General features: G+C 44.5%; 1 protein-coding gene across 1 annotated transcript in view; it reads right to left on the bottom strand.

Moving 5' to 3' along the window:
• The window catches only part of KCNK12 (potassium two pore domain channel subfamily K member 12), a 50,916-nt gene extending 43,775 nt beyond the window's left edge, over positions 1-7,141 (bottom strand). The window contains exon 1 of the mRNA XM_032292186.1: positions 5,461-7,141. Coding sequence (XP_032148077.1) covers positions 5,461-5,851 — 391 coding nt within the window. The 5' untranslated portion in view covers positions 5,852-7,141. The remainder of the gene's footprint in view (positions 1-5,460) is intronic.
• Between the last annotated feature and the right edge of the window lie 20,844 nt (positions 7,142-27,985).

Here is a 27,985-nt window from a genome sequence, read left to right as displayed (position 1 = left end):
ATAAGGAACTGTAGGGGAACCTACAAACATGAAGAGTTGTGTTAGTGCAGTGGTATCATGAATGGCTTGTTCTCCCATTCATTTAATAAATAATTATTGTTTACTATGGGCTGAGTCTGATGCTGCGTGCTGAGGATGGAGCAGTGAATGGTAATACATTTCCTGCTCTCTACCCAGAGTTTCAAATTTAATGAGATATTTTCTTCCTAAATGTCCTTCAAAGCTGCCATAACATCATCTTTCAATAAAAAATAGTTGATGAGACTGGGCACGTTGGCTCCCGGCTGTAATGCCAGCACTTTGTAAGACTGAGGTATGAGGATTGCTTGAGCCGGGAGTTTGACACCAGCCTGGGAATGTGGGGAGGCTGTCTCTACCAAAAAAAAAAAAAATATTAGCCAGATGTGGTGATGTGTGCCTGTGGTCCCAGCTACTTGGGAGGCTGAGGTGGGAAGATTACTTGTGCCCAGGAGGTTGAGGCTGTGGTAAGTTGTGTTCACTCCACTGTACTCCAGCCTGGGCAATAGAGTAAGACTGTGTCTGTTAGAAAAAAAAAAAAAAGTTGATGAGAGAAATATGCAAGGAAGAGTGCACCTCTCCTTCTGGATAATGTATTTTATTCCAGATATCAAAACTATCTCCAGCTGGATTACATATATGTTAGAAGAAAGTTGAATGTAAATGTGGTAGTGACATTTTTGGGCTTATAATGTCTTAGCTTCCTTTGTAGCAAAAACAGTTTTAAAAAACCCATGTTGAAAAAGAGGGAAAAAGTTAGGACTTGTTACTAATCTCGTGGCTGAATAATTAAGTGTGCCTAATTCTGAAAGTAGCAAGCTAAATTATGCAGTGCCAAAAGTGACAACTCTCATACCTACACCATCCCATCTACAGCGGCATGATTTTAGCTTTATAGCTAAAAAACCCTGCCAGAAAACCTAATAAAAGGAAGCAAAAATATTTCTGTTTATATCAAGCTGCCATTTGAGAAAGATTTTAAAATATGTTCTTTCCTATGTGTAAATTTGACAGCAGATGCATAATTAAAATCCCAGTGGAGAGTTTCCATTTAATCTTTTCAAAGTTAACCGACAAACATTCTTTAGGATGTGAAGTGATGGGTTAATTCTCTTTGGATTGTTTGGAATATCTCTGAGCTGGAATACTGCCTTCAAGAATATTGTTTCATGCTAAAAGAACATAAGACACTATCTCTGTCTTTAGTTCATAGAATCACAGGATGTGCAGACGACAAGGCCAAGGCCACACATGCATCTGTGATGAGTGATGGTTGTCTTAGATGTTTGTTAATTGGGGAAATGAATACAAGGATATATTCACATTAAAACAAACTAGATTTCAACCCCTAGGGAATATGTCACATAGCGTAAATGGGAGAAATAATAATTACCCAGGATTTCAGTTCAGTATAAGCAATCACTATGAATAACTCAGACTACAAAGTGGATTTTTATTTCGCTTGAGTTATTCAGATTAACTTTCTACACAGCCTAAACGACTGCTGAATAATCACAGGCAAAATTTTCCACTGGTACTGCACTGTGTAGACACACGTGTATCTACACGATTGCAAACTGGCCAGCTGTGGATACAGGACCCTGTTCAAACCAAATGTCAGGATAAACATTCTACATCATCATAGTGTTCCATGTAACCTTGAGTACACACAGCCATACCTGAACCTTTCATTACATCTTTGACCAGGTGAAAAAGCCCATTCCTGCCCCTTCTTCCCCACCTCTATAAACATGTGCTCCCAAGAGTGTGTGTGCCTTCATGCATACACACATGCACACACTTGTGCACACATACACACACTGGTGCAAAAAAGGGCAGAAAGCAAGTGACTTCTGTCCTTAGATCCCAGTTTGCCAGAAGTTCTCTTACTTGTTAGTGCCTCATCTCTGCCCTTTATGCTGGCTCTTGCCTGACTAGCTAAGACCTGCCAGATGCTTCTAACTTGCCTGACCTATAAGATCTGTCTGATCCTTCAAGTTTTCTCTGGAGTTAATCAGTTGATGACCTGACCAATAGACCAGCAGACCAGTCCCTGGCCTGGTCACACACACACAAACACGCACACACCCACAAACACACACACACACCTCTCTCTCTCTCTCTCTCTCTCTCTCTCTCTCTTTCTCATTCAGACAGACAGACACATATCCTTTATTAAATACTTTAGTTTCAAACAAGAATGTTCCCACCAATTATATGCATGAAATTGGTGGATACTGCACAACTTGGTTTCTGGACCTAGCTGAGCCCCTCATTAACTGTGTGACCATTGACAAGTCCCCTAACCCTGTTGCCAAATGAGATTGGGCCAAAGGTCCCTTTCTTGTTCTAATCCTCTTCAGTGAGGATGGCGAAGATATGTTGCTCATAAATGCTGCGATCCAGCTGCCCATATTGGAATATGCCTTAATCTTGCCATGTAGAATAAGCTTTAACCTTTCAAAATATAGCCTGATACACACAATCATGTTATGGAATGAATGGAAGGGAAGATTTTCTACACTAAAGTCTAGGTGAATAATATAGCTGGGTCTACAACACACACACACACACACACACACACACACACACACACACACACACATATCCTTTTGATTAGGCAGTATACATAGCTGAACCAAATCATTTTGTTCCCTTGAATTCCATGGCACTGTGTGAACCATATACACTGTGATACTCACTCATCAAATAAAACTGAGTATGTGCTAATTTTCCTCTTCATTGGATAAAGAGGCAGATAAAGAATCCTGACAGCCCATTGTGGACTGAGCTTTGGCTCCCTGATATGTTGAACCCATAAAAGCATCAATAATAATAATAATTGTCTCTGAAGATTTAGGCCATTTAAGAGAAAGGAACTATGTAAGCAGAAGAGAAACTGACCTGTGCAGATCTTTACTTAAATCTCAGCCAAGTGCATTTTGTAAAGAGAAGGCTGAAATGCCAATTACGCTACTTGGAGATTCAGCAGAACTTATCTGACTGATGGAAGTGACCAATTTGAACCACTGACCCCAGTAGGGTGATAACCAGCAGAAACCCTGCTACCTGTGTGGCTGTCTTGGCATTCTCACAGAGGGCTAGTTCAATCCTGAGGCTGGTTTGAATGTTTCCCTGCAGATTTTGGAAGCAACATGCTGGGTCACTCGTAACATAACCACATGGTTCAGTGTAGCCCTCCTACATTGCTTGCCTACATCTGAAAACACAAATCAAGAAAGAGAGTATAGTTCCTTTCCACTTGACTAAAGAACAGCCAATCCTGCCAATAGACTAAAGGCTGGGGCATGGAACAATTTCCCAACACACTGACTTGATTTTGTGCAAATTGCTGAAAGAGAAGCGTTAGAAGCTGTGGCTGGGCTCAGAATCAGTGCCTCCAAAGAGGCACCAAACGACAGATTGATGGAACTCATCAGAGACCACAGGTCATTGGAATGGGGACTTATTTGGATGGACTCATGGCCCAAAAACGAAAGGGACACTACCAACAGCTTCCCCTTTAGCCTGTGGGTTCCATTAGGAAGCTGGAACATGTCACTGGGGAAAAAAATGCTGTGACCACCCAGTATGTGCAGAGGTGCCTCTAGGTGGAAGAAAGGGAAAGGGCATGTTTACAAAACGAAGAGCACAGGTCAACAATGAGCTATGGATGCATGATGTCATCCTCCAGGACTAAGCATCCTTAGTACTTTTAAAGCACTTAAAAAAAAAAAGAAAAAACTCTAGTTGCTATAGCAACTTGATGCAGCTCTTAAAAGGGGATTTTTTTTTTGAGGGGGTCATTTTATATCTTCTATCACCATAACAACATGATATAGCTTTTTAAAGGGTATTTTTATCCAATTTGTGTGTGCTTTGGACTTGGGCCATATTTGCCTTTTCTATTTAAAATAATCAGATCAAGCATGACACATGAAAAATCATTGAAGGCAAGGAAGTGCTTTCATAGACTATACATATACACTTAGAGAGACATCTCTAGCTGCTCATATGCTGCACATGGAGGCAGCCTCTCTCCCTGCCTCCAAGCAGCCATCTGCCATGGCTTACCCTGGTCAGTTACAGTCCATGCCTCTGTCTCTGAACTGGCATGCTAAACCACTCCAGAAGGTGTGTCTTTGAAATCCTCACGTCTCAGCCCAGCAAATCCAGCCCCCTCCTCCAAAACTGCACAGCAGGAGACAGTGCCTTGGGGTGACTAGAGGTGTGACCAGCCAAGTGCGTTCTTCCATCTTGGGATTCAAAGCAGGAATGGGGGACACACACATCCTTGTCAAGGTAATAAGCTTGCATTTCTGCTGCACCCCATACAGGTGAGTAACTGAGGGTGGAGGCTTTGTTTCACATGACACCCAGGGCCCAGGGAAAGTGGGGGATGGGGAAAGTGAGTGAGAGGAGAGGAAAAAAAGAGGAAGGAAGGGGTGGATGGAGAGCAGTGGTGGCTCCAGAATTTCTCCACAGCAGCTCAGAGGCAGCAATCTGGCCACAGAGAGAGGGGTGGGGGCTTGAAGGACTATTTACACAGCATTCTTCATAAGGTTGAGAAAACATGAACTGTTTATATCCCAAAATATAAGAGATGATGGAAAGAGATGAGATGGGAGAAGAGATGATGGAAAGAACAGGGGAACCATCCCTGCTCCCAGCTACCCCTTGCTACCACTAATGGTTGGAAAAAGTGCAAGGGAACAAAGAAAAGGTCAAGAAATTGGAGAAAAGGCTGGGAGTTGGGGGAGAGCAGAATGAAGGGAGACAGAACAGCAGCAGCCGAAGTCCTGGCCTCAGGCTAACGGGCTTTACTTTGGGGGACGCGTGGGGGGCGGTATGGATTATAGGAGTAGCAGGTGGGAAGGAGATCTAGGGAAAGTGATTCTGGGGCAAGTGGTCCCCCTCTCCAGGGTAAAGGAGTTAGAGGCCACTGGAGGTGGGGAAACACAGGGTAAAAGAAGTAAGAGGGAGAGACTATGAAAAGAAATAAAAGCACTGAGGGTGGAGGGAGAAGGGACTTTTGAGATAATCCTGGGAAGGAAACTGAGGCCCAGGGGTTGTGGATGGAAAATAGGAAAGAACCCATAGCCCTTGGCAGGTATTCTTAGAGGAGAAAACAGAGGCTCACAGAGGTCAGGTCACGGAGCCGGACAGTCTCGGAACGCAGGCAGCCCGGGCTCTCACCATTCAGCCACACCGCCAGGCGAGTTACCCGGGGTGAGCGCCAGAGGTGGGCTTTCCTTCCGCACCGAAAGCCGGGAAAGAGGGAGGGCGGGGGCGGGCGGAGAAGAGAGGGCGAGACAAAAGTAGGCAAAGGGACATTAGAAGGGAAGGGCGAGCCGAGGGACGCAAACCGAGCGGCCGAGCAGCGGAAAGGGCAGCAGGTGAAAGGTACGGAGAGGAAAGACGCGCGGAGGGCGCGCCGCTCACCTATGGTTGACACCACGGTGCCCACGAAGTAGAAGGCGCCCGGGAAGTCCCAGCGCGGGCGCAGCGCGTCGGCGCGGACGCCGGCGGCCAGCGCAGCCTCGTAGTGCCGGAGAAAGGCGCGCAGCTCCGGCTCGGCCACGCCGTGCGCAGCGCTGAAGTTGCGCAGCGTGGCGCCCCAGCGCGCCCGCGCCTCCGCCTCGCCGGGGCTCTCGAGCGCCGAGAAGACTGTGGCACCCGCCACTAGGTAGAGGCCGATGAGCGCCGCCAGCAGCACGAAGCGGCCGGTGTCCTCGTTGAGGTGCGAGCGGCGGCAGCAGCAGCAGCAGCAGGAGGGGCGCGGCAGGCGGCGGCGGCTACGGCGGGGCGGGGGCCGGGGGCTGCGGGAGGACATGGTCCGGAGCTCAGCCCCGGGGCCGAGGCGGCGCTCGGGGCCCGGGCCGCGACATCCCCCCGGCGGGAGCAGGAACGTGAGGATGGTGGCCAGGGGTCCGGGGCCGCCGCGGAGCCCCTCGCCGCCTTCCCAGAGCCCGGACGGAGGGGCGCCTCTGCCTCCTCCCGGGCGCTCAGGCCACACGCGAGTCTTGCGGCCCAGCGGGTGCCCAGGCAGGGGCGCTTGTCTCCGCGCCCCGACGCCTCGCCGGCTCCTGCGGCTCCTTACCCGCCGCCCTCGGGCGCGGGGCTCCGCAGCTAGGCCCCTGCCGCCCCGTGGCCGGCGTCCGCGGGGCCCCGGGCCTCATACTCCTCTCCAAACAGGCCGCGGGCTGCGGGCGGGATGGGCCGTGGAGCCCGGGCGCCTAGGACCGGGACGCTGCAGCCAGGCACGTAGAGAGCCCCCGGGGGCGTCCCATGAGTCGTTCGGGCTCGGTGGCTCCTATGTGCGGGTTGCGCGGGCAGTCCTGCTCCCGCCCCCGGAGCTGAGCTGGCGGCGTCGGCTTCGGAGCCTCGGAGCCGAGCCGAGTCCGGGGAAGCGCTCCTTTCTCAGCTCTAGCCGAAGAGCCGCCCGGCAGGGAGAGGCGGAGTCACTGGCGCCCGGGGCGGGGTGTGGGGAGGGGTGAGTAGGGACGGGAGGGAGGGGGTGGAGAGTTGGGCTGCTGCGATGCCTCCCGGTGGCTCTGGTGGCACTGATGCAGGGCATCGGAGCAGGTGTCCGACTGCGGTGCTGGCTACCACCCCGCTGGGGAACCTCGTCTTGCCCCTCCCTGCGCTTCTTCTCCGGAGTCCCTCTCTTATCTCAAGCCGCGGTGAAACTTTGCTTAACTTGGTGGTGCTCCGAGGTCTCCAGGGCTGGGGGCCGCGCGACGCGAATCCCCGACACTGGGTTCTCGGGCTCTAGTCCGAAGTTTAAGTTCCTCCTTCGCTAACTCATTTGCTCTGGATAGAACCGCGGCGCCAGGAAGCAGCGGGTTCCATTGGAAACCGGGAATCGGGAAGAGGCGATCGCTGGGCTCCGAGCTACCGGAGAACGAGGGCGTTTTCTCCCCCTCCCGACCGAGCGGGCAGCCGGCGTCAGCACCGCGGACAGCGCATCGGTGCGGCAGCTGCGGGCTGGCGCGAGCAGCTAGGGTCGCAGGGATCCGAGGCCAGGGCGAGGCTGCTCACCCCGATGCGCTGTGCTCCTCAAACCCTCCCTGTTTTCCCTTCTACCTTCCGTGTGCACCCCCCACCCGCCACCCGAGGCAGGTGCGGTCGCTGAAGCAGACTGCTGACAGGGCGGGGACGCTGCGGAATAGAGACGGGGGAGGAGTCAAGCGCGGGTGGGGGACCAAGGTGCCACGGGAGGAGAAAGCGCCCAGGGGACTGCCGGGCTCCTGTCGCCACCCCAGCTCACCGCCTCTCTAGCCCGGGGCAGGGAATAATACCCTGGCTGCAGTAGAGAGTAGAGGAATAGAGGAGGTGTAGGGCAAGCTCCAGTAGCAGCTCCCCTGAGGCCAGCGCGGGGGCTATGGAACGCCCCGGGGAAATGGTCGCCCCCTACGCCCCACCGCGGCAGGAAAAGACTGCAGATGTCCCGCGCGGCTGCGGGCGCTTCTCTGCTGGGCACAAGCAGGCTTTGCCGGGGCCACAAAGTTCTGGCGAGCAAAACCCTCAGTATAGGCAGAAAATCATCCTCTTCGGGCAGCCAGCTCCTTTCCTGTCCTCCCCCTTACTATAGACTGCAGGAAGAAGGACCCTGGTGATGATATGATGGCAGAAAATAAAAATAACAACGATGGCTACGCTTGGATATCCCAGGAGGGTGAGCGGTGGCAAAATGCAGACTCCTGCCCCTTGCCTCTCCGCCACCCCCCGCCCCTGCCACCCACCCATTTCTAATCCGGGGCTGTCTGGCTTCCAGAATAGGAAGGATTCCAGGCTAAGGTCAACCCAAAGGGGTGGTAGCAGCGCCAGTCAATTATGGGTCACAGTACTAAAAGTACCACTCACTGAGCATTTCACACCTTTGAAACCAGGGCCGGTCACAGAATGAGAGGTGGGCTGCAGGACAGGAGAGCTGCCCAAAGCTGAAAGGCATCTGACTTGGGATGTTGATTGTCCCAAACCAGGGGGCTTTGGAGATTGGGTCTTCTCAGATATGCTGCTCCAGTTTATAGATGGAGCCAAGTACACTTTCCTCTGTATTATGGAGAGATGGGTAGAAACTCCACCACCACCATATCAGAACTAGGCTTCCTGGCACTGGATGGCATGTGGCTAGTTTTGCAGGGCTCTTCTTAGAATGGCACCAGGGTGTCTCTGTGTGAGGGGGAGAATATCTTATCCACCAAGAAAGCTGAACCAACCTCTTTTCTGGAGCACAGTACAAGGTGTATACAAACACAAAATTGAGTTATTGCAGACTATTGTTATTATTGCCAAAACCAAGTCACCTCTTTCTCCAAGGTTTTGCCTCCCCTGGACTCTCCACAGATACTGCCCTAGGCCCTGTTCCCCCAGTAACCCCATTCTTATAGCTTCGGCACACAGTGAGGACAGCCCTGTCATGGACCTCTGGGGCTGGATTCTACTTGGCTGGTCAGCTCTTGACAGAAGCCCTAAGAAGTGTCATTCTAGGAGGTATCCTGGAGACTCCAGATGTAACTGAAGGGCATTGCCAGGCTTCTCAGAGGCCGTCTTTGCCCAGACTCCCAAAGCAGAGACAGGGTGCTTCACTGCAGTGTTCCCTGCCTCTGGGACCAGTTCCTTGCCCAGTTGGCAGAAGGCCTGTCTTGTCCTCCAACTTGCTATTTTAGCTTGATTAGCAGCAAATTTCTGGCATCAATCTCAGCTCTGAATGACCTAATCAATTTATGTAATAGGGAAATGATGAGTTCCCTGCACACAGGCACAGGGTTTTTAGGGAACCAGCCCCGTGATGAATGTGGTGTTTGCCCACTAAATCAATATTTAAGCTACTGACTTCCAGCTGGCTATGCTCAAAACTTTTATCCCAGCCCTGAATTGCTGCAACAGACACCCAAGGACGAGGGCTTCCTTAGTTTCTCTTCACTTAGGTCCATCCTGCCTGCACTTGCCAGTCCTCACTGTGATCATGCCCATCTGATCTGATCATGTGATTGATGTATCAAAACTAGTCTCCAATGCCCCCTAAAGCTATAAAAATGTAATCTTTAAACCCTTGAGGATGCCATTCAAAGACCTTGATGAGGTGATTTCTAACAAATCATTCCAGCCTCATCTTCTATTAACTTTTACTTATTCCCCATGTACTCTATATTCAGCCCAATCACCAGGCCTTTACTTGTGCTGTGGCCCCTACTAGAGCACCATCTTCTCTCTTCTCTCCAGTTCTTTACAAAAACCAGCTCAACTCTGGTTAGACATTTTTTCAAGAAATTTTTTCCTTTGTAGGATATTTTGAGCCAATCACTTTGATGCCACCTTTTCAACTCCATGATTATTGAATCTGCTATGCATGCAAAAATTCCTGATTAAGACATGCAAATAGGTACAGTCTCTCTTTCTCTTTCTGTCTCTCTCTATGTCTTTCTGCCATATATATATTACATAAACATAATATAGGAGTGCTAGCCAAGAAAATTAGGTAAGGTCAAATGCAACCAATTGACAACTCCAGTCCTAGGTATATACCCAAGAAGATAAGCAAAAATGTACCTTCACAAAAACTTGTATGTGAATATTCATAGCAGCATCATTCATAATAGCCAAAAAGTAGAAAGTGATGAAACTATAAGTCCATTACCTGATTAATAATAAATACAATGTAGTATATTTATACAGTGACATATTTGGCAAGAAGAAGGAGTAAGTACTAATATATACCACAATGTGCATAAATCTTGAAAGCATACTAAATAAAAGATGCCAGTCAGAAAGGATCATATAGTGTGTGATTCCATTTGTATAAAATGTCCAGAATAGAAAAATCTATAAAGACAAAGCAGCTTAGTGGTTGCTTAGGGATGAGGGTTCAGGAGAATGGGAGTGTCTGCTAATAGGGATGGAGTTTCTTTTGGAAGTAATAAAATTGTTCTAAAGTTGATTGTGGTGATGATTGTTCAGCTCTGTAAATATACTAAAAAGCATTAAATTGTACATTTTAAATGAATGAATTGCATGGTATGTGAATTATAGCTCAATAAAGCTGTTAAAAACAAATACAATGGTATGAATTGAGATAGTCTTTATTCAAAAAATTGAAATAAAAAGGAATTTATCCCAAGGAAAATAATTTCTTTTAGAAATGAGAAAATTTGAAACAATTTAGTTGTATTATAGAGAAACTTATGAAATTAAATTTTAATAAAGGAGTTTGCTCCAGAATACTTTCTCTTAAAAATGAATCTGTGATGGTAAAATTTGGGTGACAAATTTTGCATTCTAAGTAGTAGCAGATTCAAAATGTTCTGGTTGCCTTCAAACCTCTTTGATCTTCTTGTTCTCAGAACTCCTCTGGTACTCATTGTCTGTATTACTTATTGGCAATTAACCAGATACTTCTTTTTAATCTGGAGAAGATGATTATCTCTATCCTGTGAAGGGTCACTTGAGTGGCCTTCTTAGTAGAATAAATACAGCAACCTCCTCCCCCCATTCTCCTAGAATTAGGGTTTTTTTTTTTTTTTTTTTTTTGAGACGGAGTTTCGCTCTTGTTACCCAGGATGGAGTGCAATGGCGCGATCTCGGCTCACCGCAACCTCCGTCTCCTGGGTTCAGGCAATTCTCCTGCCTCAGCCTCCTGAGTCGCTGGGATTACAGGCACACGCCACCATGCCCAGCTAATTTTTTGTATTTTTAGTAGAGACGGGGTTTCACCGTGTTGACCAGGATGGTCTTGATCTCTTGACCTCGTGATCCACCCGCCTCGGCCTCCCAAAGTGCTGGGATTACAGGCTTGAGCCACCACGCCCGGCTAGAATTAGGGTTTTATAAAATCTTTTATGTTTTAAGTCAGTTAGCAAATGTTTCCTTCCACCATGTTTCACAGAGCTGGTAGCTGGGCAGGAGTGAACCAGTTTTACCCAGAGCCTTCCAGAATGGAAGGGAAAGACATCTGATTTGTCTTCCCTGAATTTAAGGTCAAGGAATCTTGTTAAGGAAAGCATGGGGGGAGTCTGGTCATAGCCTAGGAGCTGGGAGAAAGGCCCCTTGAAATAAAATTATTCTGAGTAAGCAGGAGTCTGACTGGAGGCCTAGACAAAGGTCTAAGTGCTTTGGTGACACAGGAGTAACGGATGCTGGATGCCCTGTAGTTCAATCTCCCTAGAACTGTGTGGGGTTTGAAGACAAGTGTTGAACCTTGACTTGTGACCTGAGAAGACAGTAGTCTGGTGCCTAAAGTGGTTCCTTATGATAAAGTGCGTCTTGAGTGGTGATAGTCACGAAATGTCTCAAATGGTGCAGCAGCATTTAACAATAACATTTGTAATAGCACTTATAATACTGTCCTCCTTTTCTTTCCAATTGGCATTTGAAGGATGGGGTTCCTGTTGAACTGAAAGAAACATGGGTAACATGCCTCTATTTCCATATTGCTCCTGTGTCTAGATGTTCTATCCATTATTGAAAGTGAAATATTGAGGTCTCCAACTACATGAGTGAAACTATCTAGTTCTCCCTTCAAATACATCAGTGCTGGTGTCATATAGTTTGAGGCTCATTGTTTGCTGCATATATGTTACAATTGTTATGGCTTCTTGAGGAATTTACCCTTTTATTAATAGAGTTGGTGCCTGATTTACAATAGTTTGACTTACAATTTTTTGACTTTACAATGGTATAAAACCATTGCACTTTTGACTTAATGTGTAGTACTCAATAAATTACATAAGATATTCAAAACTTTATTATAAAATAGGCTTTGTGTTAGATTATTTTGTCCAATTGTAAGCTAATATACATTTTGGACTTAAGATATTTTCAACTAATGATAGAAATAGAAAAGAATTTATCTCAAGGAAAATAATTTCTTTAAAATAAAAAAATGGAAAAATTAGAAACAATTTAACTGTGTATAGAGAAAATAATGAAATTAAATTTGGATTTACCCCCATCATAAATTGGGGAGCATCTGTATATTATGTCCTTTTTTTGTCTTTTATTATAATTTTTCTTTTTGAGACAGGGTCTCTCTCTGTTGCCTAGACAGAAGTGCAGTGGCACAATTATAGCTTACTGCAACCTAAAACTCCTGGGCACAAGCAATCCTCCCACCTTCACCTCCCAAGTAGCTGGGACTACAGGCACGCACCACCATGCCCAGCTAATTTTCTTACTTTTCGTGGAGATAGGGTCTCACTATGTTGTCCAGGCTTGGTCTCTCAAAGTGCTAAGGTTACAGGCATGAGCCACTGCAACTGGCCTACAACAATTTTTGGCTTAAAGTATATTTTTTCTAATATTAGTATAACCTTCCAGCTGTCTTTTGGTTACTGTTTACATGGAATATCCTTTTCCATTCTTTCATTTTCAACCTATTTGTTCGTAGATCTTAAGTGAGTCTCGTGTAAACAGCATATCGTTGGGTCATGAGACTCTTAAAACTCAACTTGTTAAAAATGTGTGATTTTTCAGCTGCTTTCTGGTTATTTCCAAATAACTGATTAACTCATGAACAGATATTTATTGAGAAGCTACCAGGTACAAAGCAGTATACTATAAACTCTCTCTCTCTCCCCCTTCCTCCCTCTCTCTCTCTCTCTCTCTCTCTCTGTGTGTGTGTATGTGTGTGTGTGTGTGCGTGTGATAAACCTTGCTCTCCCTGCAAGAGCTTAGAGTCTGGCTGGGGTGATAAGAGGCACATGTATGAAGCAGTAGGGACTGTGACATAGCAGATACAGTTAGGAGCTGACTGTGGTGCTGATCATAGGACGTCAGAGAAGGGAGCCTGTAGCAAGGGTTGCAGGAGTCAGAGGAAGCTTTGGATAGCAGGAAGCTTTGGATAGAGAAAGAACGGGAGCAAGACCTGAAGGATGGGTAAGGTTTGGATTGACTGAAAGAGAGGGGCTATGCCCACCAGGATTATTGACCTGGGTGCAAGTATAGAAGCAAAAAAAGCATATTGTATTCAAGGAACTATGGTGGGCTGATGTGGAGTATGGGTGAGAGGAGAGGGAAGAATCTCTTTGTTATAATCCAGGACCTCCATTGGTGGCCTCTCAGCCTTTCTGTACAACTTTAGGGCATAGACTAACTGACCCTGTGAAACCCAAAGGTGAATTTTTTCCTTCCAGAATGAGAGTCAGATATACAATATAGGTTGACTCAGGCTTGATAAAGCCAATTTTATGGCAAACTTTGTTTCCACACAAACATTGCCACACTGAAAGACATAAGCTATATCTGCAGGGGATCAGGAAGACAAATTAGGAACATACTGGGTGTAAAGTTAGGGGCTCTGGTATTAAAACCTCCCTGGGCTCAGTTGCCACATTTGCCTTTGTGAAGAATGCACTATGTCATCTTTAAGTCACCATAATATTTGAGGATTAATGAAGCCACTGATTGCTGCCTGTTGATAGGGAGTTTGGAAATGAAGACAAGAATCCTAGAGTGAAGAGGAGCCTTAAAGCTTTGAGGGCAACTCCTTATTTCCTAATCCTCTTGTCCAGAAAGTTGTGGATTCCTTGTCTGAATGTCTCTATGGAGTCCTGTCTTCTAATGCTGAATCATTCTTTATTAAGAAGTGATTTTTAAAAAATGGTTTTTAAATATTTCAACTCTTTCTTATTTTAAAATCGAATCTAAATTTTTTTGTGCTCTAGGTAAGGTCATATATGAATTGATTTTGTCTCAAATGGATTTTGATATAACTTTTTAAGACTGTATAAGTAATACATAATTAAATTCTAATGTGACTTTTAAAAACTATAAAAAGTAATGCATAATTAACTTCAAATAATTGGAAAATTCAGGAAAGCTAAAAATAAGAAAACAAAAATTACACCCAATTCTATCCCATTATGCAGAAAAAATTACTGTTATCAATCATTTTAATGATTTTACTGCCTAGTTGGCTGACTCTGTCTATCCATATATACGTACACATATTTGACTTTAGTAAAGTTATAGGTTATTTTACATGCTACTTTAAACTTACTTTTTAATTTAACATCATATATCATTCAAGACACCTTTCGATTTAAACATATTTGTTGAGCACCTACTATGTGCCAAGCACTGTTCAAGGTACCTGAGATTGTCCAATGAACATAGACCTTATATTACTTTTATGTCAATAAATACATACAAAGTATCATTTGTTGGCCTAGTGTCCTCTAAAATAAAGCTGTAGCTGAATTTCTCATTGGTAGGTATTGCTGGATTTTTAAGGTTTCCTACTCTTCCCTCTTCTCATCTTTAGTTCATCATTCTTTTTTTCCCCCATTAAAATATCAGCAAATATTTGAGTTTGGCTTCTCAGTGAGACTTCTAGTTCCCACCCAAATCTGTTCAACCTCTTTTTTAGCAACAGAACACCCATTTTATTTGAGATGTCACTGTGACCAGTTAAAAGACCCTATTTTCCATTCTCCCTTATAAGGTGAAACTGTATTTTTTTTTTTTTTTTTGAGACGGAGTTTCGCTCTTGTTACCCAGGCTGGAGTGCAAGTGAAACTGTATGTTTAAGTTTTAGCAAAATATTTTGTGGGACTTCCAGGAAGGCTGCATAAAGGAAGCTAATTTCTTTCCACCATTTCTCTTTCCTCAGTCATGCTTCCTAGAATATGGATGTGATGTCCAGGACTCCGGCTGCCATCTTGAGTCATGAGGTGACTTTGAGGATGGAAGCCACAGTGTGAAGGAGCAAGTTCCTGCTTGAATGAGTCTGAGACTGGAATTTAGACCTTCAAATATGGTGAGACAATCAACAGGCCTGACCTTCATTTGCTTCAATTTTTTCCTCTCGTTTCCTGATCTCCCCTCTTCTCTCAGGTGTTTGTACCTTGTGTTCTCATTATGGTTGGCTTTCCTGTGGGATTTCCCCTCCATTTGGTTCCTCCATATTCTTGCAGTTGAGAGAGATGAAATGTCAATAACTTTTCCAATCCAAAGCCCACAGGCTGTCAGAACCAAGAACAAAAACAAAGCAAGGGAGGAGGGTTTAGGAGAAAGATGCTACGAGCTATGAGCTAATAGCTCATCATTTGAAAGAGCCAGGAATCTAAGAATATTGAACTAATCTTTTTAGGGAGAGCATGTGTTTTAGCTAGTCAACTCTAGAAAGGGGATGAGACCCAGAGGAGGAAAGAATGGAGGATGTCATTGAGGAGTAGATAGATTATGGAAGCAATGATTTTTATAATCAAACCATTCTCATTTATTAACTTGCCTGTGGGTTGCAAAACGTGCAAAGATGAGATTTGTTCATTAGACATTAAGTAAAACTGAATGCTGAAAATGGATCATAGTATAGAACATGATGTTTGATATAAAGAAATGCATAGGAAACTTTGGGTAACTGTTTTACTTGCTAACAGCCCAGAAATGAGCACTGATGAGTGGGGAAATTGGAGGAAGGGTGTGTAGTTGGGGATGGTGTCTGGAGGGGTAGCATTGATGGAGTTAGGTGTGGGGATGAGGTGGGGAGAAGAGTCTTGGGGATGTCTTTCCAGGTATTACATGAGTCAATAGAGCTTCTGGGGGAAGGAATGTTTCTTGTGAATAGAAGATCTTCACTATAGTTGAGCATATGAGTGTGATCAGTCGGCTTCCCTTCTTCTCCCTCCCTCCCTCACTCTCTTCCTTCCTTCTTCCTATACAACAAATATTTTTAAACCTCTACTCTATGCCAGGCACTGTGCCATTAAGGATCCTAACTCATTTAAAATTGCCTTTATATTAATGACTAGGTAGGAGGGAGGGTGGGAGTACCATTAGGGGCTGTTGGAACAGCAGATAAGGAAGCTAAGGCCCAGAAGGGCAGTCAGAAGTACTCACCTAGTAGTGTATTTGCAGTCTCCATCAACCGAACAGTCCCCTGGGCTAGCTGACCTGGAAGTGGACCGTATTCTACCTCCTTATAGTCCTGGAGCCTCCTGCCTGCAAGTTCCCTGGGGCTCTTATTGAATATGCAGGCCTTTCTGTTCAGCGTATTCAGCAACTCAGAGCCTTATAGTAGAACAATTAATTGGAGGAGAATTGCCAGATGGAGATGAGGGAGATGAGGGAGAATGAAAGGGAAGACAGAAGACAAAAGCTGGAGAAAAGAACAGCTCAAGAAAGGTTTGCTGGAAAGTTCAAATTTTTCCATGCATATTGAACAAGAAGAAAAGTGCTGAATAAATGCACACTCAGACATTGATTACAGTCTGGGTGGGGCTGTCTCATTACATGAGCCCTCATTATGTTATACTTAAAAAGGATAATATAGTGTAACCTGAGGGTAATAAGCCAGTCAAAGCACTTGCAGGGTTCACCCTGGGAGCTATAGCCACCCTTGGCATTCTTCATAAACAGATTTTTCTTCATAAACAGATTTTTCATAAACAGCCTGAGAAAACCCCTCAGGCTGGGGTGGAGGAGGCCCCCTCCCCACTCTGAGTGAAAATGCCATGATTCGAGTGACTCTCTCCTCTCTTCTCAATTCTCTTAACGGAAGCTACACCTCAAAGGGCCTCAGGTTCATTGAAAGGATCCCAGTTTGGTTTGCTCATTTCTTTATCCATCAGGTATTATGGAACACCAACTACATGCTAGACATGTGGCTAGGTGCTGGATACAAGAGCCAAAACTAATTTGGTTTCTGCCTTCATTGAGCTTCAGGATCAAAAATTACACAAGTCAATGAAAAATGACCATGGTAACAATGGCTATGAAGAAAGATTATATTGTTTCAGAAGATGCATATAGGGAGCTTTGACCTAGGCAGGGCTGAGACAGGTAGGCATTCACCAGGAAGAGGGTGGGTGAATGCCAGAGGGCAGCTGTGCACAGGGAATGGCATGCCAAGGCTGTTGGCAGGAGGAGAGAACTGCGGAAGACCACTATGGGAGTATTTGGGGCTGGGCAGGGGCCTGACCCTACAGGGCTTTTGGAAGCTCTGTTACTGGAAAGGGGTCCCAATCCAGACCCCAAGAGAGGGTCGTTAGATCTCAAAGAATTCAGGGCAAGTGCACAGACTAAAGTGAAAGTAAGTTTATTAAGAAAGTTAAAGAATAAAGAATGGTTACTCCCTAGACAGAGCAGCCCCAGAGACAGGTTGCCCATTTTTATGGTTATTTCTTGATTATATGCTAAACAATGGGTGAATTATTCATGTCTCCCCTTTTTAGACTATATAGGATAACTTCCTGATGTTGCCATAGCATATGTAAACTGTTAGGGCACTCATGGGAATATAGCAGTAAGGACGACCAGAGGTCACTGTTGTCACCATCTTGGTTTGTGGGTTTTAACCAGCTTCTTTACTGCAAGCTGTTTTATCAGCAAGGTCTTTATCACCTGTATCTTGTGCTGATGTTCTATCTCAACCTGTGACTTAGAATGCCTGCCTGGGAATGTAGCCCACTAGGTTTCAGCCTCATTTTATGAAGCTCCTATTCAAGATGGAGTTGCTCTGGTTCCAACACCTCTGACAGCTGCATAAGAATTCCTAAGAAAAAGGGGAAGCCATGGTGTTCTAAGCAGAGGGTGATGGACTCACCAGCTCCTTCTGCCTCTCCCAAGGTCTCACTGCGAGTTAAGAGAAGCCTGTTCAGAGCCCTGACTCCCTCTCTCTTGCACTTGCCCCATCTAGGGATACCCACTGCCATTCATTCAGCCTTGGAAATTCCTCTCAAATGGATGTTTCCTGCTTCCTGAGCCTACTGCCTCTGCCAGAGTGGGAGGCCTAGCCTTTCCAACACTGGATTGTTGCATCCTTCTGTTCCTCCACTTGACAGTCTTCCCTCTGCAACCCACCCTCCATGACTGGTTTCCTTCCTAAAACACACACTGACCTTTGCCTGGCTCCCCAGAGCCTAGAGAAGAAATCCCAGTCTCATTTAAGGAGCCCCCAATGCTCTGCTCCTTTTGACCTAACTTACCTGTTGCCTTATCTCCTTTCTCCCCAAATTCTTCCTGCCTTCCCTGTACATCTGATGCTATAGCCCCAAGGACCTTCTCAGCTTTCCCCAAACAACACATCATCTCTGCTATTCTGTCTTCCTAGAATACCCATCCTTCCCTCTTTTTACTGGAAAACTGTAACCATAATAGGTCCATTGTTTGATGTGCGGAGCAAGGCAATACACCAAGATACTGGGCTGCAGCAGAGACAAGAGATTTAATTGTAGAGTTGCCCAAAAAAGATGAGAGGGCACCTCAAATCCATCTCCCTGAGGAGTTTGGAGCTAGGGTTTTTAAGGATTTTGGAGCGGGCCAAAGTGTGGAGAACATGAATTGGTCAAATAGTGCAGGGAGAAGTCCTGGGACAGGGAGATGAAGAAACTGTATTCTCATGCTAATTCCATTTCTTTGTGGGAGTCTTCAAACTGGCTGGTATCAGCTATTTTGCTGGAATTTGGGATCTGAAAAATATCTTAAGCGATCCTTAAAAAAAGCCTTATGATTCAAATATCAGAAGTCTTCTTTATAGGAACAATGGGTACACACATGGTCAGGTATCTTGTGCTAGGAGACTTTTAGCAACAAGGAAGTGGGTCAAAGTGTAGCCTAATTAATGCTTCATTTTAACAATATTTTTGTCCATAATTGTTACCCTATGAGGATGGCTTTACCTCCTATTTCTCTATCAACATAGCAAAGGAAATGTCAGGACACCATCAGCTCTCTCAGGCAGGATAATTCTGCTGCTGCAGGTCCTTCTCCCTGGCTGGACTGAACCTCTGAGGGAAGATAGTCACATAGTACCTGGCCCATGGTGGATGCTCAAGAGATGATGATAGAAGAGGTCACATGTTATATGCTCTCATTTTTGTTAAATTTCCAGAATAAACAAATGTATAGAGACAGAAAATAGATTAGTGGTTGCTACAGGATGGGGGAGGAGGGAACTGGAAAGTATAAGTGTTGGAAACGGGTTTATAGCGTTGGTAAAAATCCGCACCGAGACAGTGGATCACTCAGCAAGGCTAGTTTACCTCCTGCAGGAAGGGTGCAACCTGCTGGTAGTCTTGCCACGAGAGCACACCTGAACAGAGGAAACAGGGACATTTATAACTTTCATAACCTGATGCAATTGCCTTACTGCTGTGTCTAGTTTCCATTGGCCAGAACGGGACCCTCACATTCTATGCTTGACCCGATTGGCTAAAAACTTGGAAATTTTCTAAAGAAGTAAAGGCAGAGGAGAGCGAAGGAACAGAGAAGGTAACTTGATGAATGCTTAGAGAAGTGATAACATTTCCAAATAAGGAAGGGGAATAAGCTATGATGTAAGACTTGCCTGGGCTTGTCCAGGCATGTCAGGGCAAATATCTGGGTTAAACTGTAAGAACTAAGAACATGAGATGCACTTATTTCTTTATTATGATTAACAGCTACTTTAAGATTATTAGCAAAAGCATTAAAGTAAATTAACCTTTGAAGAAACTGTGATTTATTCTTAATGAACTAAGAGGAAAGCTTGGAAGAGAAACCTTTTATTTATTCTTATTTTCTACAATGAGGTTTCTTTCTGAGGTGATGAAAGTGGTTTGGAATTTGATAGGGGTGACAGTTGCCCAATATTGTGAATATACTAAAAACAATGGAATTGTGTACTTTAAAATGGTTACAATGGTAGATTTTGTGATAGATGAATTTTATCTCAGTATTTTTATTTTAAAAATGTTAAATAAAATTTATAGGAGGGCATTGATTGAGCCCGAGCTCCTGCACTAGACCCCTGTAGACCAAGCCAAAATGGAATCACTCATGCTGAAGTCCCACATTACCAAAACGAAACTAAATTGTTTATCTTACCCTGCAAGAAATCAGAAGAAAGAGAGAGATAATAAGCAAATCCCCAAATAAGCTAGTGTTAGCCCTCATGATAAGGAAGTCCCCTCTTCTTTAACCCTGAGAAAAGGAACCTAAGTATCCTGATGCTAACCAAAACACTTTTTGTTCCCAGTTTCTGATTTCCTCAGTGTTTTCTGCCTATAAAGCCAACAACCTCTGCTCAGCTTATTGTGGCAATTTTCTAAATTTTTACAGGAGATGTTGCCCCAATTCATGAATTGTAAACAAAAGCCAATTCCATCATTTAACTAAATTTGTTATCATTTTGGATTTTGTCTTTTGACAGAAATGATGAAAAGATGAAGGGATAACAAAATACTTTTTCTTATTGTCTAATTTGCTTTTATCCCAGATTCTTTTTGTTATTCTTCAGCTACTCCCCTATATGCAACCATTATAATCTAAATGAAAGTGTTTACTCAATCACAGACCACATCTGAATTATAATCAAACACCAATTAGCAGTCTCGATATCGATGGTGTCTGTTGCTTTTGCTGTTTGTCCTTTTCCTGCTCAGGTAGAAGCTCTGCATGGAGAGAAGCTGTCTAGGCCTGGTGGGTGTCATCTCTAATACATCCATCTGTCCACCTTGCTGGAGACCAAACTTGGGCTAATCCCTGCAAAAGAGAAACCAGCAAGGAGAAAAGGCATCATTAGGAATGCAGTTTAACTGTGACAAGAATAACTCCTTAAAGCCCTTAAAACATACACACACACTGGGTTCATTTATTCATCATGCAGGGCAGGGGGCTACCTTTTGATGGAGAAAAAAAGCTTCTGACCTGCTCTCACTAGTGAGTGGGCTGAGGGGGTGAGCTGGGCTCTTCTGACCTGTTGGTTATTTCTGTTGGATAAGGAGAGAGAATGTGCTGGGCTTTCTCTGCATGAGGCTTGTACCTGTTACTTCATTATTTCCTGAGTGGAGCCCAGTCTGCCTGGAACACTTGGAAACAATAGGATGTACAAGCGTTGAAGGCACCACTGTGGCCACTTCAGGAGAGAATGGCAAAGACAAGTCCCAATTAATGAAGTTACCTATGACAATTCCACTTCAGATAATTAACTCAAGTTCCCATCTTCAGCCCCCAGAGACCTGAGACATATCATTAAATGTAAATTATAGTGATTCCTCCACCTGAGGTGTCCTAAATATTCTTGTGATCAGAGAATTTTTGGCTGAGCAACTTAAGATATGATAGAAAAAAATGGAGTTGGGGAACCAGTTACTGTATGAAAACTTTTGTAAGTATTTTCCCAGGGATTAATCAGAAAATCTCTACTTACCTTATGCAAAGATAATTTCAACCCCATTATAGACACATGATGTTATTATTTGTTGTAAGCTAACATTTTCATAGCACATGCTATGAAACATGCTAAGAGCAGGAACATTGCCATCTTCGACAAGTAATGCCATTTTAAAGTTCTCCTTGAGCAAAACCAGCCTAAATCCAATCCATAAAGCATCAGCTTAATGGCTAATGTCAGCATGACCATAAACCACAAATGACATCAAAACATTCCAATCCTAAGATAAACCCCTCCCTGACCAGAGACATGGCAGCCCCGAGATAACCTCCCCTTTGACTGGAGAGATGTCAGCCCCAAGATAATCTCCTCTCTAACCGGAGACATTTCAGCCCCACAATAAGCTTCTCCTCCACACAGAAACAGTCCAAGCCTTTGATAAGCTCTCTCACCCTGAACCCTTAAATCCTCTTAGTTTGTCAGAGAAAGCGCTCCTGACCAAAATTGCCCAGAAGCCACTCTCAGGTTTATTCAAAGACAGTCAAATAAACCTGTCTTTGACTGTTGAGCCACTTTTCATATTTCTTTCTTCTTTCTTTAACTCTTACAGCAAGCAGTATTTTAAGTGCTGTTGATAGACTAACCCGTTTATTCTTCACAGCAACCCTATAAGTAGATTACTGTTAACCCCTTTCTACATATGAAGAAATCGAGGCACAGATAATTTGCCCAAGGTTACACAACTAGCAAATGGCAGAGCTGGAATTTGAACTTAGGCTACCTGGCTCCAGAGTCCATTCAACAAACAGAGCCCACAGGGCTGTGTGGTTAGTGAGACAAGCAATCCATGCAAGCATGCAATTTGGGCTGAAAGACTCCCAGTGCAGGACACAACACACAGAAGTAAATCTGCATTTAGTAGGATTTCACAGAAGAGTTATTTGTGTTGTGAAAAGCTTTCTGTTGTGCAGTTTTGGGTTTTTTTTTCCCTGGAACGAAACAGACTACACAGACTATTTTAATATGTTTGTGAATTGGCCATTTGGGCCAGATTAAGGGGTTAGGTACTGGTGGGGAAAGGAATGCACAAAGTGGGGTAAGCCTCATTATCCAGCCCCTCCACCCCACAGAGCACTCCCCAAGGCTGCATTCTTCATTTGAATGCATTTCAAAGTGCAGCTCGATTAATGCTTAATTATAACAATATTTCTGTCCATAATTCTTGTTAACCCTGTGAGGATGGCTTCAACTTCTCTTCCTTTGTCCACATAGTGGGGGGAATGCCAGAACACCATTGGCTCTCCCAGGCAGAGTAATTCTGCTGCTGCAGGTCCTATTCCCTGCGTGGGCTGAACCCCTTGGGGGCAGACACTCACATAGTGCACAGCACATTCTTTAAATGAAGCATTCTTCATCTGCCTCCTGTGCCTTCCCCTTGCACACTGAAATCCTTTCACATTCCAAAAGACCTCAAATCACCTTCCTGTTCTCTAGAGGAAAGTGCCCTGTTTCTTAAGCAAAGTGCTACACAGAGATAGTTAAATAAATTTTCAAGTAAATAGGAGAGGGCTTCAGTAGTCCCCTGATGTAGGGGTGAGCCCAAATTATTTAAAAAGAGCATTGGAGAGACTCAGCAAATTCTGAATACAAGTTGGATGCCCGCCAACTTGGGACCAGGCAAAAGACCTAACACCCACTTTCTCCCTGTCCCACCCCCATTCCCACCTCCTGGCTTCCCGAGAATCTCAACAACCATGCTAGTTCATCCAGGCCTAGGAACTGAGTGGGATGGGGGCTGGGGTCCCTGGGGTAGGTCATTCCAACTGCAGAGGACAGAAGCCTTCTGGAATAAAAGCCTTATGCCAGGCATACTCCTTTGGTCAATCCATCACCAACTCTATCATCGACACTACAGTGGTCCTAACAACTGTGTGGGCTCAGAGAGTGCTGGGAATGAAGACCTGGGTGGGCATGGTGGTTGTGGAAGGAGGTCTTAGAAAGAGGGCTTGGATTCAAGTGTGAGAGAAATGGCAGCCACCCATGAGGGAAGGGGCATGTTTTCTCTCTTACCAGCTCTGTTCTCCTGGTCCAAAGTCATTATTCATCATCAAGATAAAATTCCAGAGGGCCAGCTTGTTCTGGCATGGCAAAAATGGCTAGTTGGCCTGAGGGGCCATAATGAGGAGAAGGAACATGTAGTTAGTGGGGCTGAGACACTCGGACATTGGGACAGATGAGGGGAGACCAGGTCTATGCCAAGGAACTCATCCTCCCCTTGTGCTGCAGCCTTCAAAAGTATCTCAGCACAAGAGAGGGAGGGAGAAAGAGAAGCTACACTTTCCAGAGTCCTGGAGTGTATATTGGATGTTTCTGCCCATCCAGACTCCATTGCCTTTGGGGAACACCTCTTCCCCTTTCTCAGCCCCTCTCATTTGGATGACGCAGATCCTATGATGCTCACCCCCAACCGTTGCCACAGAGTCAGGCCAAGACCCACCCTGGCCAGCTGAAGACTTTTTCCTGCCTGGCCTCAGGGACTGGGTGGGGCAAATAAGACTCAAATTAGGGGCTTTTGATAGATCCACCAGGAAAAGTGAAGCTCTCCTTCAGTGGGGATCACTAACTCTAGGGATAATGTCTGATGGAAAGTCCAGAAGCCAGCATGTGGCCTAGCCTATCAAGCAGCAGCAGCATTGAGGGATGGTGGGAGAGAGATCAAGTCCTGATGAGATCCTTCAAGTGCTTAGATCTTGGGAACATGGAAGCCTACAAATTTCTTTTAGAAAAAAAAAATTAACCATCTTAAAGTGAACAAATCTATGATATCTAGTACATTCACAATGTTGTGCAAATACCACCTCTAGCTCCAAAACACTTTCATCACCCCAGAATAAAACCCTGTGCTCATTTAGCAGTTACTCCTTATTCTGCCTCCCCTCAACTCGGGCAACCACCAGTCTACTTTCTATTTCTATGAGTTTACCTATTCTGGATATTTCACATAAACAGAATCATACAATATGTGATCTTTTGTGACTGGCTTCTTTCCCATAGTAAAATGTTTTAGAGGTTCATCCACCTTATAGCATGGGTCAGTACTTCATTTCCTTGTATGGTATATTACAGCTAGTGCTCGACTTATGACCACGATTGGTTCAGACAGACCAGTCGTAACATGATTTGGTCGTAAGTTGAGTAGGCTATATGTACAGTACTGTGAAATGATGTTATAAAATCTTTAAGTCATATTTTATCATAATTTTCTTTGTTCATTTTATGCCATTTGTATTATCTCTACACCATTTTGTTTCTTATTTTTACATTCGTCAGGTTTAAGTAAAACACTGCATTACCAGTACAACTGGTTTGATATTTGCAAAGCATACAAAATTACAAAATACAGGTGCATACAAAAATACAAAATACAGGTGTAAAAAATACCATAGGAAACATTTTCCCAATTGCAAAACACATCAAAATATATAAACATGTACGAAACATTTTATTGGCCGCTGGTGCTTGGCTGCGGATCGTTGGTGTCGTCATCTGAGGCAGCAGGTGGGGTTACCGGAGTTGGTTTTTTCATAAACATGGTGAGCTTTGTCTGAATTGTATGTTTATTTTTTTCTTCATAAATTTTACGATACGGACGAAACACATCGTGTGCCATCCATTCAATCCTTGCAAATCGTTCGATGTTTGTGTCCATTGCTTCAAAATGTATAAGAAGTTTATTCAGTAAAGATAAACCGTCTGATAATCCCTTAGTGGTAAACTTTCTTTCTGGCTCCTCCTCTTCTTTCTCTGCTTCTCTTCTTTCTTCTTCCGCCACTCTTTCTTCTTCCAGTTCGATTAGCTCTTCATTTGTAAGTTATCCGGATTCTTTGTGTAGCAACTCTTCAACATCTTCCATTTCACACTCCAAAGAAAGGTCTTTAGCGAGTTTTACTATTTTTTTTCCTGAATCGTTTCAAGTTCATGTTCACTGTCAAATCCGTCAAAATCATTAACATAGCGCTTAACACAATTTTTCCAGATGCCATTCATGCACTTTGTCGTCACAGCCTCCCAGGCTGTAGCGATATTGTTGATACACATCAAAATGTTGTAGTGTTTCCAAAAATCTCACAATGTTAGTTCTGAGTCAGCATCTATGGCGGATATTGCTTGAGCGACGGTGGTTTGGAGATAGTTGGCCTTTAATGTAGCAATCGAACCTTGGTCCATAGGCTGGATGAGTGGAGTCATGTTTGGCAGAAGAAAAATTTTACATCTGGATGGAGATCGCCTAGATGTGGGGGTGTCCAGGCGCATTATTGAGTAGCAATGAAATCTTGAAAGGAATATCTTTCTCCAAACAATATTCTCGAATTTGAGGAAGAAAACAGTTCATAAACCAGTCTTCAAACAATCCTTGTGTCATCCATGCTTTACGTTGAGAACGAAAGTAGATGGGCAGTGTGTGCTTGTTAACATTCTTGAACTCACGCGGGTTGTCTGAGTGATAAATTAAGAACGGCTTCAGCTTAAACCCTGCGATGTTCCCGCCAAGCAGCAGAGTTAGCCTATCCTTTAATGCTTTAAATCCCGGCATGCTTTTGGTCTCTTTGTGAATATAAGTGCGTGCTGGCATCCGTTTCCAAAATAATCCAGTTTCATCGACATTGAAAATCTGTTCTGCTAGATATACCTCATCTGTAATTAATTCATCCAGACTATCAACAAACTTACGTGCTCCTTCCTCATCCACACTCGCTGCTTCTCCGGTCACTTGAACACTACGCATTTGGAATCTTTTCTTGAATCTCTGGAACCAGCCAGTGCTTGCTACAAATTCTTGACTGTAATCTTCTCCAGCACGCTCCTTCAGAGTCTGAAATAGACTTCTCGCCTTCATCTGCACAGTAAAAAGACTTAATGGTGTCCGTTTTTTAATTTGATCTTCCATCCAAGTATATAGCAATTTCTGCATTTCATGGATGGGCCTGCTTCGTTGCTTTGTTATAACTGTTGATCGCATGGGTGCAGAACCTTTCACAGCTTCACGAATTCTTTCTTTATCTTTCAAAATCGTCAACACAGTAGAGTGTGATAACTTCATATCACGTGCGATCACATTCACTTTCTTTCCTCCTTCATACTGCTTAATTACCTTCATTTTCATGTCGAGATTGACGGCCTTTCCTTCCTTCTTGGCAGGCGGAGGCGTAGACAAAGACAATTTCCTCTTGGTAGACATCTTGGGAGGGATTTGATGAAAAATATCCAAGACACAAAACACAAATTGCTGTACCGAGTCTGGGATAACAGTTGAAATGGTGCATGCGGAGATGGTAGTGCTGCCGGAAGCTGGTCCGCACTGTCATATGCCCAGCTGGGCAATGTTTGCGCTGCCAGACAGACGCAGAGCAGTCGTGGCTAGCGATTGTGGTCGTAAAGTCAAATGGTTGTTAAGTTTCATAGGTCGTAAGTCGATCAATACCTGTAGTCTGTTCTTGTGTTGCTATAAAGAAATACCTGATACTAGGTAATTTATAAAGAAAAGAGGTTTAATTGGCTCATGGTTCCACAGGCTGTTCAGGAAACATGATGTTGGTATTCTGCTTGGCTTCTGGGGAGGCCTCAGGAAACTTACAGTCATGGCAGAAGGTGAAGGGGGAGCCAACACTTCATGTGGCCAAGCAGGAGCCAGAGACAGTGAGGTGAGACGTGCTCTACACTTTTAAACAACCAGATCTCGTGAGAACTCACTCACTACTGTGAGGACAGTACCAAGGAGATGGTACTAAACCATTTATGAGAAATCCACCCCCATGACTCAATCACCTCCCATCAGCCCCTACCTCCAATACTGGGGATTGCAATTTGATATGTGATTTGGTAAGGACACAGATCCAAGTCATATCGTATGGCTTAATGTTATTCCCTTGTGTAGACATACCACATTATTTACTTATTTAGAGACAGGATCTCACTCTCACCGAGGCTGGAGTACAGTGGGGTGATCATAGCCTGCCCAACTTAAAAAGATTTTTTTCTTTGTAGAGACAAGGGTCTTGCTATGTTCCCCAGGCTGGTCTTGAACTCCTGGCCTCAAGCAATCTTCCTACTTTGGCCTCCCAAAATGCTGGGATTACAAGAACAAGCCACTACACCTCACCCACAAACCACAGTTTGTTTATTCATTCATCTGTTGATGGACGTTTATGTTGTTTCCACCTCTGGGCTATTGTGAACAGCACTACTATGAGAATTCATGTACAAGTATTTGTCTGAACACCTTTTTTCAATTTTTTTGGGTGTATGTCTAGGAGTGGAATTTCTGGATTACATAGTAATTCTGTATTTAACTTTTTGAAGACCTGCCAGACTCTTCCACAGCATCTGAACACGAATTACTTTTTTATTGTCCCATTTGACTGAACAAGATGTGTTACATGCCAAGACTGAAACCTTTACTGTCCCCAGAGCCTCCAGCAAAATGTCCCTCACTAGTTTGGAATTGTTCCTGGGCTGGTAATTGTAATGGTGCAATCTATAGCAGCCCAGGAATGACCAAAGCTAAGGAGCCATGCCCCAAAATAGCCCTCTTCATTCAGCTGCTGGGAGAGGCCTGCCTGGCCAGTGACTGTCAGTAATTCTGTCTGTGCCTTCTGCCTGAACGGCCTCCCACAGAGCAGTGCTGAGAGGGTGCAGGCTGGTTTAGACTGAATTTCAGGTAGCAGCAAGGCTGTGGGATGGTCTCTCTCTCCATAGATCCAGGCCTTTGGATAGCCTTTTCCATCCATCAGCAGATATGGGAATGCCAGGATTAGGTGCTATGCTTTGAATGTTTGTGTCCCCTCAAAATTCATGTGTTGATATCCTAATCCC

This window comes from Sapajus apella, unplaced genomic scaffold (genome assembly GCF_009761245.1).
Source record: "Sapajus apella isolate SASKATOON/1434 unplaced genomic scaffold, GSC_monkey_1.0 scaffold26, whole genome shotgun sequence".
Taxonomy (NCBI): domain Eukaryota; kingdom Metazoa; phylum Chordata; class Mammalia; order Primates; family Cebidae; genus Sapajus; species Sapajus apella.
Note: the sequence above shows the minus strand (reverse complement) of the source record. Positions and strands in the feature narration are given on the sequence as shown.